The sequence below is a fragment of the Vipera ursinii genome (assembly GCF_947247035.1).
Source record: "Vipera ursinii genome assembly, chromosome: 2".
Lineage (NCBI taxonomy): Eukaryota > Metazoa > Chordata > Lepidosauria > Squamata > Viperidae > Vipera > Vipera ursinii.
Window position 1 is genome coordinate 270597421 of NC_139513.1, and position 12023 is coordinate 270609443.

At 36.9% G+C, this 12023-nt stretch overlaps 1 protein-coding gene across 4 annotated transcripts in view; it reads left to right on the forward strand.

Annotated features, from left to right (window-relative positions):
* The window catches only part of ARL15 (ARF like GTPase 15), a 166952-nt gene that overhangs the window by 56852 nt on the left and 98077 nt on the right, over positions 1 to 12023 (forward strand). For all 4 annotated transcript variants that reach the window (XM_083355550.1, XM_083355549.1, XM_083355548.1 and 1 more), the window contains exons 2-4: positions 5956 to 6100; positions 6604 to 6663; positions 9549 to 9757. In XM_083355550.1, the coding sequence (XP_083211676.1) occupies positions 5956 to 6100; positions 6604 to 6663; positions 9549 to 9757 (414 nt within the window). The remainder of the gene's footprint in view (positions 1 to 5955; positions 6101 to 6603; positions 6664 to 9548; positions 9758 to 12023) is intronic.

Genomic DNA, 12023 nt, shown 5'->3' on the forward strand with positions numbered 1-12023 from the left:
CCCCAACCTTTGGGCTAGCAAAGTGGCTGAGCAGACATTTTCAACATCTGATAGAAGATACTCCAACCACAGTAAAATCCTCAGAGGATTTTCTAAAAAGATTGCAAGCATTAACGATAAAGGATGATGAAATAATGATATCCTTTGATGTGACATCATTATTTACTTCTATCCCTCAGGGGTTAGCTATATCGCTTATGAGGGAACTGCTACAGGAGAAGGAGCCACAAAACCCTAACCTGCTCAACTCAGAAGACTCTATCCAATTACTGAGTTTTTGCTTAAAAATTTATTTTACATTCGATGGCTCCATGTATGAACAAATAAAAGGCACACCCATGGGATCTCCCATCTCAGGAATTATTGCCGTGGCAGTCCTACAGATATTAGAACACAAGACAGAGAAGATGGGCAGGCAGAGCAAGTGGGGAGAGCAGCAGCAAATATAACAGATAAACAATCAACAGATGCAATCACACCACATACTGACGGCATATCTGGATATGGCAGTGGAAGGCAGGCAGAGCAAGTTGGGGGAGCAGCGGCAAATATGACAAATATACCACCAACAGATGCAATCACACCAGATACTGACGGCATATCGAGATATGACAATGGCAGGAGAGGTCCTGCGGGAACACTTAACCATACTTTGCATAACAGCTGCACTTCGCAAGACAGAGAAGATCGGTTGGTGGAGCAAGTGGGGAGAGCAGTGGTAAATATGACAGATAAACCACCAACAGATATAATCACACCACGTACTGATGACATATCCAGATATGGCAATGGAAAGAAAGGTCCTACAGCAACACTTAACAGCCATGCTTTGCATGACAGTCGTGCTTCGCGAGATGGAGAAGATCGTCAGGCGGAGCAAGCAGAGAGAATAGCGGAACTAAAGTGGACATTGACCAGCGAGGCTGAGTCGAGATTGATACATTCCATCACGGGAGAGCAAGGATGGATAGATCTGTCGCGTGCCCAACAGCCGGATCATTGACATCTAGAGAGCCGTGGGGACGAACGCCTACAGACGCTGGCTCATACTTTGAAAACGTCAGCAGTTGGTGACAGAAACTCAGTGTTAAATAAAATATTTTTTCATCCTGGAGATCAACATTTTAACAGTCTCTTATAATCGTATGTATGTATGTATGTATGTATGTATGTATGTATGTATAAATATATAAAACTTGATTGTGTTTCATGGCAGGGTTGAAAGATGCTAATATCACCATATAAATCTTGATACTGACTTAGGGATCCCTTTTCTTTTCTATCTTCTTCACGTCATGTCTGTTGTATATAGCGAGCAGAGGATTTGACTGTACCTTTGTCATTATTCTGGCCTTTGCTGAACAATCAATTCACATCCTGTGAAATGTGTCATTGTTCAGTTAATCTCATATATATTTTATTCCCTGCCCAGGATTTGTATAACTAGTAAAGGAATATTGTGGATTACTAAATAGCCCTTGGTGCAACATTCACCACCTGTATTGTTCTTATGTGAATTGCCCAAATTACAAAGGTTTTTTATTAAAAGGTTTTTTTTAAAAAGAATTTAAAAACTAATACAAAGTAATATAAAGTAAGAAAGAGAAAAGAAATCAAACAGAAAGCTAAAACCATAAGAAAGGAAATAAAAGAAAAGAAAATCAGAAAAGAAATAAAAAGATACAAAAAAATAGCTTCTGATCTTTACAGCAGTTGTAAATACAGTTATAAATATACCACTTTAGGTTAAAATTAAGTTTCAAAATAGCTCTCTTCTTTCTATAATCTATCCTAGCTAATCATCGAGAAACCAAACAAAACACTGGGAATGTGTAGCTCAGCCTTGATTAGAGGAACAACAACAACAACAACAACAACAACAACAACAACAACAACAATAATAATAATAATAATAATAATAATAATAATAATAATAATAATAATAATAGAGTTGGAAGGGACACTGGAGGTCTTCTAGTCCAACCCCCTGCTCAGGCAGGAAACCCTATACATTTCAGACAAATGGTCATCCAGTCTCTTCTTAAAAACTTCCAGTGTTGGAGCATTCACAACTTCTGGAGGCAGGTTGTTCCACTGATTAATTGTTCTAACGGTCAGGAAATTTCTCCTTAGTTCTAGGTTGCTTCTGTCCTTGATTAGTTTCCATCCATTGTTTCTTGTTCTGCCTTCAGGTGCTTTGGAGAACAGCTTGACTCCCTCTTCTTTGTGGCAACCCCTGAGATATTGGAACACTGCTATCATGTCACCCCTAGTCCTTCTGTTCATTAAAGTAGACATAAAGTAGCAACCTCCAGTCCCCTGATCATGTTTGTTGCTCTTCTCTGTACTCTTTCTAGAATCTCAACATCTTTTTTACATTGTGGTGACCAAAACTGGTCATGTATAAGGTACCATTTGTACCTCTTTGTTCCGAACACTTAAGGGAAAATAGACAACATCCCACCAGCATACAGAACAGAAGAACATCATCTGTTCTTCCAAGGAAGATGTTTTGTATTCTGACAATGCTCTAGGATCTACCTGTGTCACCAATGCTAAAATGTTCTGCAGATTGCCTCTGCAGAAGACCTGTTGGCTGACAGTATAAGTTAGGGATAATGGCAGTGTGATGTTGTTGCTTGTCACCAAATAAAATAAATATTGAAAATAAAAAAGATTTAAAATCATATATTTAAAGTAAAGTATTGCTCTATTTAGAGTTGTATGTTTCCTGAAATCTAACCTGTGGTTTGCTTAGACAAGCCATAAAGCCAAGAGGGTTGACAGAGTATCTGCAAGCAAATTTGAGAAGGATTGAAATACACAATACAACAACTCCTGAATTATTAATCACAGTCTCTTTTGTGTGGAACTGGATATCTCATAATTATATTATTTTGACCAATTTAGTTCTGATGCAGCAATTTTAAATCTTTTGTAAGACTTAAGTTTGATTTTAAAAGAATTTTTGGCAATTTATTCAATTTAGCATTTGTTATTTGGATTATTCTTGATACTATTGTGGTCTCTGAAGTTCCACATCTGGTAGAGGTTTTGAAGGAAACAGTTAAGGCTCCTAAGCCAGCAAAACCTTTTGTAAAAGTTGAAGGTATTTGATGAAATTGATATTAATTATTAAGACAATTTTTGGAATAATAACCTGGAACATCCTTCTTTTGGAAAATCAATACCGGTAATAGGTTGCTTAAAATAATTTATACTATCTGTTTTTGATCTTAGGATGGGGTTTGTGCTGCATAAACTTTTATTCTGCAAATATTGGATATTGCAGAGTATGTTTAATATGAGTTAGCTGCAGTAGCCTTCCTTTGTAGATAGATTTCAGAAAATGGAACTGCAAAAACTAGGTCTGTTCTTTTATTGTCACATTTTGGATTGAAATCCACTTGGGTTTTTAACATGATTTTAGATTGCTTGTTGAATGTCAAGGAGATGCACATGTCCTTGTTGGCTCTTGTCTTAGTATTTGAAATCTATTAGTTATCAAGAATTGTGAACTTATTGTGCATGGGGGATAGCCAAAAGAATTATTATATGACACTGGAAGGATAAATCTACAGTGATCTGCAGTAAATAATTTTTGATATGTATTATTTTAATGATTTAAGTGAATATTTTTCTTAATAAAATGGCATGGAAGAGAACTTCCAAGGAATTTGGTCAATTTTGGGGGAATTGTTTTTGATGTTAATCGATAGACCATGTTTATTTAATTCAATATTATCACACTGTTAGCAATTATATGTTTCTGCAAGTATATGTGTGGACGTATTTTTACATGTATGCATTTCTATGTGTTCTGTGTTTAAATAAGTAGACAAAGAGAGAGAGAGAAAATGAGCAAACCATGGTATATGGGTTCACTATGTTAAACACCTCCCCCCACACACATTTTTGCCTTGTTACCACATAAATTTATTCAGTGGTACCTACAGTAAGCAAAAGAAGTCTGACATACTATTTTTGTACACATTTGAAAAGTGCAGATCCATTTGCTTGCCTGACATGAATGACGTACATGTCAATATTAAACCAATGATTCTTGCAATAATGTTTGCATCATAGAAATGTTTGGTAATCTATAAACAGTTTGAAGTCATGTTGTTTATCACAGGCAAGAAGAAGGTTAAAAGCATCACAAGACAAAAACAAATGACTAAATAAAATATAAAAAGCAATTTTTTTTAAAAAAAACCATGCAGTCAACATAAACATACGCATGAGGGGAATAAACAAACCTGAAACACATTGCGGCTGTTCTGGAATAGAAGTGATGGCTGCAGGCCCCTATTGTCCTGGTCACCTCAGAAGTGGACTACTCCAACACATTCTGCATGGGGCTGCCCTTGAAAATCTCCTGCAATCTGCAATTAGTGCAAAATATTAATGTTAAGCAGGGCAAGCCAGTAGTGTATTCCATGTCACATCAGTATTCCAGGAGTGCCCTGGTGACTGGCTTGTTTCGGATTGTACTTCAGGGTGCAGTTGATAGCCTATAAAGTCTGCATGACTTAGGGCCTGTGTTTCCCTAAGGTGTGCCGCAAAAGAAATGCTTACTGATAACACCCTTCCCTACAACAAGCCAGCATTCTTTACAGAACTCCTCTCCTATGGAACACCTTCCCATCGAAGATAAGGATCATGCCCTCACTTTTAATAATCAGGATGTATTGAAAAGTATGCATGGATATGGGTAACTCTGTATGGGATGAATTTTTATGTTTTCTCATATGTGGGGTCACGGATTTTATGTCTAAGAATATAATCATGGTTGATGGCATTTATATTTGATATATATTTTTATAATTGTATTGTTATATATTTTTTGCTGCTTAGGATAGATTACTTAGAAACTAATAACTAAAAGTGGCATAAAAGTGTTTCAATTAAATAAAAAATGAAAGGCCTTTAGTCAAACATATTTGCTCCCAAAGCCCTCTAAAGCAGGGATCCTCAAACTTGGCAACTTTAAGACTTGTGGACTTCAATGCAGCAAAGCTGGCTGAGGAATTCTGGGAGTTGAAGTCCACAAGTCTTAAAGTTGCCAAGGTTGAGGACCCCAGCTCTAAACGAGCCAAGGTTTAATGAGTTTCCTACTCAAATTTTAGAAGAATGCTAGTTTAGTTGTAGGCACATTGTTTCATGTTGCATAACATTTCTTTCACAAAAATGGCTGATAACTATATGTTAATAAGTGACAACAGCAGACTTGAAATTATTCCAAAATTCAACATGTTGAGTTGTTCCCTTTAAAAGGCTTGCTGAAATAATCCCTTAAGATATTTCTGTTAAATATTTCATGCTTTCCCCCAAGCTTTTGGTTATGTAACAGTGGTATAGAGATCTATTATTGGTGTCTTTGGTTTGAGTCTGAACATACTGTGTTGGAAGCTGGTAGATAGTTATTCTCATGTAGAACTTTGACATGAAAAGATTAAAATAAGGGAGAACTAGGCAATGCAGATCTGATGTGTGACCTATAGAAGAAGTGCTTTCCTCATTGATTGATGATTCATTGGAAAGTCATATGTATCTTTCAAGAATTAGTGGAATCCTTTTAGTGAGTACCACAACTATTGATTGTGAAGGAAATGAATTAGTTGCTTTCATGGTTTAATAAAAAATATATAGACTGGGCCATGGGAAACTTTTTGCATTTCCATGAATAGTATCCATTTCTCTTTCAAGACAGTGGCATACTAAGCCTTTTGAAACATTAACAAAGCAATCCTAAGGTAATGCATTTGGGATAGAGATTGCAGAACTGAATTACCCTTTCTGTCTAATAGTGTAGCAAAACCAGGATGCTCTTCTCCTTTAACCATAGACATTTTGATTCTGGGTAATCAAATATACTGTCTTGCAAATATTATTTCCTCCTTTTCTTGTTACTTATAAAAAGGTGAACAATCTTTCTTGATGTTTTCTCAACAGTGTTTTCGAGCCCTTTGCTGCAAAGGACCTCCACCTCCACGACCAGAATATGACTTGGTTTGCATAGGTCTCAGTGGCTCTGGCAAGACAAGCCTGTTGTCCCAGCTCTGCAGTGAAAATAGAGAAAATATAGTGTCCACTACAGGTGAACTGATGTTTTGTTTTGCTTTTTCAATTATAGGCATTAAATGCAAGAGATCAATTAACAACTGCAACCCGGAGTGCCAGGATTGCACTCACTGAACGAATCAATGACATGCGGTCTTGATTAGTAACTGCTTCGCTCAGTAGCCAAAATTCCAGTCTCATTTATAGTTGCAAGTCAAAAACTGTTTATATATATAAGGAAGAAAATCCCACACTTCCTAGCACTGATGTTACTATTTGGGTACTGATATATCTGCAAGTAAACAACCAAGGACTTTTGAATTAAAATAATGCAAAATGCATTTGCGTACTTTTATTTTTTTATCTAACACTTATATAACTCATGGTAACAATTATTAGCAATTTGAATTTATTAACTTAAGCTGACAAAATGGTAATAGGTTAAACTAAGGAAAATAATGTTACAGTGAACAAATGTACTGCTTTGGATAATCTGTCAACTGGAAAAAAAGTTATTTATTTATTTATTTCTATTTTCAGGTTTTAGCATAAAAGCAGTGCCGTTCCAGAATGCAATCTTGAATGTAAAAGAACTTGGAGGTAAAGAACAGTATATATAATATGCATAACTGATGGTAGCATTTGATTCCTTTGTGACTTGATTTATGACAAGAAGTAATAGTTTTAATATTTATCAAATACCTTTTCACCACTAGGTGTAGTCACTGCCTGGTACAATCTAAAGTAAATTCATCTCAGGCAGAAAGTGAGGAAAATGTTTAAATAGTGAAAAGTTGAAGCAGCGAAATTGACTTTAAAAAAAGAGATAAGGAATTGTTGTTGATGGTGGCTAGATATAATAGTGTGAGTTTCCAAGAGAGGTATTACTATCAAAATAAAGTACAAGAAATAATAGTTTTAATCAAAGCCATGTATAAGATTTGGCAGAGATGACACTATAACAGCTTAACAGAAAAAAGACATTAAAAAGGAGGCTTTATGTTACATGATGGGATGAAATTTATATTTCTTGAAATAATTAGATAAGTGTCATTTAAAAATTCCAGACAATAGAAGGTCTATTAGAAGGGGAACTCTTCAGGTGCTCGGAGAACTGCAAGACATTCTTCTATCTGATAATTCATTCATAATTATCAGAAAGAGAAAATTCTTCTTAGAGCTGCTTACGTTCAAAACGGGGACTGGAATCTTTGTCATTGAGCAAAGCGGTCATTAAATCAGTTGCCCATGTAACACTTCACCCAACAACCACAATCCCAACTCTGCCACTTGTGGTTGTTAAGTGATCGTGCAATTTGTTATATTGAGTGCTGGGGAGAGGCCCCTCTCTTTACCCCATCATGTCCAGGTTCACTTATCTTCACCTTTTTCTGCAGCTGCAGGTAACTTCAGCTAATATCAGTAACTATATCACAAAAAAATATGTTGAGAGTTTGAAAAAAATTCAGAGAAGAGCAACCAAGATGATCAAAGGCCTGGAGACTAAAACATACTAGGAACGGCTGCGGGACTTGGATTTGGCTAGTCTAAAGAAAAGAAGAAATAGGGGAGACATGATAGCAGTATTCCAGTATTTGAGGGGCTGCCACAAAGAAGAGGGGGTCATGTTATTCACCAAAGCACCAGAGGGCAGGACAAGAAACAATAGTTGGAAACCGATCAAAGAGAGAAGCAACCTAGAATTAAGGAGAAACTTCTTGACAGTGAGGACAATTAGCCAGTGAAACAGCTTGCCTCCAGAAATTGTGGATGCTCCATCACTGGAGATTTTTAAGAAGAGGCTAGACAGTCACTTGTCTGAGGTGGTATAGGTCCTCCTGCTTGAGCAGGGGACTGGACTAGAAGACCTCCAAGGTCCCTTCCAGCTCCATTCTATTCTAATGTGAGACATACCCTTTCTATCAAAACTGCCTTGTGCCATCCTGCAAATGGGTCCTGTTCTCACAATCATTGAAAGGCTCCTTTCCAAATCATGTGATTTGGAGAAAGGGCCTTCCTAGGACTGGAAAGCTAGTGATCGCCATTCCTTCTGAAGAATAGAAATCTTTTTTTCTAGCTCCATTATTCTAGAAGGGTAGAAGAGTATGCCTCAGGCAGGCTACAGAAGTGGAACCTAGAGGTTCAGGATGTGAGCCCCACTTCTGCAGCTGAGTGGAGGAGTTGGGCCAGAGTGCAAAAACAGAGCTTGGATTTTCAGGCTACAAGCCCCATTTTCTGCAGCCTGATGGAGTAGCCAAGCTTCCCTCCATGCATGGAAGAGAATACCTCCAGTGTGCTGCAAAAATGAAGCTTACAGCTCCTGGATGCAATCCCCATTTCTGCAGTCCATTGGAGGGTCTGAGCTTCACTCAGGAGGCAGTTCTTTCAGCCAGCCCCCAGAGAGGAGAGGGAGTCCTTTCAACAGGCTTCCCCATTGACTTTTTGGGAAGAAAACAGAAAATATTGCAGATAGCGTTCACATGATCATGGAGCACTTGGGAACTGGTTATAAATGTGAACAGGTTGCCAATTACAAACTCTGGTCATATGACTATAGAGGGTGGCCAAAATTTTACAAAGGCCATAAACAGCAATAGTACGGGCCATAAACAGCAATGGCACTTAGACTTATATACTTTATAGCCCTCTCTAAGCAGTTTACAGAGTCAGCATATTGGCCCCGAATAATCTGGGTCCTCATTTTACTAACCTTGGAAGGATGCTAAATATCATAACTAGACGTCTACCTGTAAAGTGCTTTATTCTGGATATTCAACTATGTTTTATGAAGACTGTCATGGTTCCGACAAATGCAGTACTTCAAAGAACTTCAAGGCATTGTTTACCTTAAAGAATCTTTTATACTCACATAGCTTCAGCAGGTACATATTAGAAGCCAAGATCTGAATTCTCCTCCCCTGAACACATCTTATCAAACACAATTCCCTCCCTTAATTTAACATCATAAATCACATTCTCCAATTAGTTTAAAATGCAAACTTTCCCTCCTGTTTAACAACCCACCAAATTCTTATCTTCTCTTATTACAAACAGTCTTGAGATACATTCTCCGTACTCCACCCAGCGTCCACTAATTCTAGCTGTAAAAATAATATATGAGTTAAAGGAAGGCTACATCTCCCTTTGTCCCAATTTAGTGCTGAGAAGTTCCATAAAAACAAAATTTCTTTGCTGGATAATGCAAATTGATTAAATAACGCATAGAAGAGGAGTCAGCATAAGTTTCAGAGAGAAGTAAAGGAACTGAGATCAAAAAAAGCAAGATTGTGAATTTTAATTTTGTTTTTCCAAAGATGAAAAAGCTATAGCTGAAAAATATAATCACTGAAAAAAATTAGCAGAAATAAATATTTTTAGAGATATGGGTAGTAAGGGAGAGCCAGTTTGATATGTTTAAACAAGATGTATGTAATTCTGTGCTGTATGTCATCTGATTAATATTTTTTGTTTGGTAATTGCCAAAGGGGCTGACAATATCAGAAAATACTGGAGTCGTTACTATCAAGGATCTCAAGGAGTAATATTTGTATTAGACAGTGCTTCTTCAGAAGATGATTTAGAAATTGCTAGGAATGAACTGCATTCTGCGCTGCAGCATCCACAATTATGCACTTTGCCATTTTTAATATTGGCCAATCATCAAGACAAGCCAGCTGCTCGATCAGCACAAGAGGTATGTTTAGTACTGTAAGAACTTTTGTGTTACTAATTGTTTGAATGCAATAATGGGAAAGTCATGACTGTATGTATATTTTACGCATATGTAGAATCTATAAATTTTGGATGAACATAGTTATTAATGAATGAAGAAAAGATACTTTTAAATCCACACCAAAGATTGCCTATGTGTATTGGGTTTTTTTAAAAAAAAATATGTGTGGAGTTTCTCTACTTTTATCTTACTGCCTTCTTTTGCAACATCCTTAACATTTCTAACAAGATGGTTATTAAAATTTATTTAAAAGTATTATATTTTTACTTGTTAAAGCTTCCATTTAGCACATCTCTAGATTTGGTTAGCTCTTACCTCAAACTGTCCATTTTTGATAACAATTTAAGGAGGATTAAAAGCAGTTGTAATAAATTCAGAGAAGGGCAAAGAAAATGATCAGGGCAATAGAAATTATGAAGAAAGAGTAAAACAACTGTTTACCCTAGAAAAAAACAATTAATGTAGGAATATGATTACACAGTTCAACTCCTGAAGGCTTGTCACACAGAAGAAGATCAAGAACTCTTCTTTTTTATTTCAGAGGCAGGACATAGAATAATGGATTTAAGTTACAGAAAAATAGCCTGATAGTGGAATGAATTACCAGGATAGGTGAGGGTTTGCTCTTAGTTCTATGTGTTCTTGCAGAACCTGGACAGCCATCTGCTGGCAAGATTTTATTTGGATTCATACACTGAGCAGGGAGTTGGACTCAGTGACCCAAATTTCCCATTCCAACTTTATGATTTTGTGAAATTTCTTACCATTGAGGAAATTAGTTGTAGTTAAGCTTATTAAAAATAGGATGCTTTATTTTCTAAATAATAATTTATTAAATTCTGGATTTTCTTTGTTAAAAATGTGACATTTTTGGATCAAAATTGCCAAATGTAATGTGGCTTTATATCCTTCAAGTATTTCCTTTTTTAATGATCAAGATTGTATTACTGAGGTATGACTTACCTGACACATACCATCTTTACATTTCTTTACATGTTGTCTCCCAGATGCAAAAATTTGACACACAGTATGCAACCGAAAAAAATGGTTATAGATATTAAATGCATGATATTTTAATTTACTCTTACATTAACTTAACAGTCTATATACATTCAATGATAGCCAATATTCACTTCTTGAAAATTCAAACCTCAGTAAACCTGACATTGAATTTTTAATGATATTACTTCATATGAAAAGTTGACAATCACCAACATTCCAGTATAGGACTGGGAAAAATCTGTTTGAATCTATTGAGAATTGCTATAAATCACTGTTGAATATACTGAACAAATGTACAAAGTGTAGAAATATAACAACTAGATAAATGTGACAGCTTTTCATATCCAAGGACATTAAAAAATTTAAACCATAGATTCAGTCTGATTTTACAGCAGGATCAAAAATGATTCCACTCATAAGAGGTAAAGAAGTATCTTTAATTAAGTATACAGATTATATGAAGATATGTATTAATTCCTAATTAGTTGTAGTATTCTCTGTGGTTAATGCACAAAGCAAATTATGGGTAGAAAATAACCCTTTTATTAATTTAATTTTAATTTAATTTATTGAGATTTTTATACCGCCCTTCTCCCAAAGGGACTCAGGGCGGTTCACAGGGCATAAATATAAACACCAATACAAACATTAAAAAATAATTAAATTAATGCCCAAGTTAAAACCAGAATACTAAAACAAACCAATAAAAAACCCAAGTACCCCCATCAGGCCAGACCCGCTAGTTCAAATAAATGGGTCTTCAACCCGCGACGGAAGGATCGGAGGTCTGATGCCATCCGGAGCTCGACCGGCAGTTGATTCCATAACGCCGGAGCACCCACAGAGAAGGCCCTCCCCCTGGGGGCCACCAGTCGACATTCCTTGACAGGAGGCACCCTGAGGAGGCCCTCTCTGTGGGCGCGCACAGGGCGGAGGGGAGTCGACGCCGGCAGCAGGTGGTCCTCGAGGTATCGCGGACCCATGCCATGTAGGGACTTAAAGATCATAACCAAAACCTTGAACCTTACCCGGAAGACAACTGGCAACCAATGCAGCTCACGGAGCAAAGGTGTAACATGGGAGTACCGGGAAACTCCCAAGACAACTCTCGCGGCCGCATTCTGTACCAGTTGGAGCCTCCGAGTAGTCTTCAAGGGAAGTCCCATGTAGAGAGCGTTACAGTAGTCTAGGCGAGAGGTCACGAGCGCATGAGTGACCGTACACA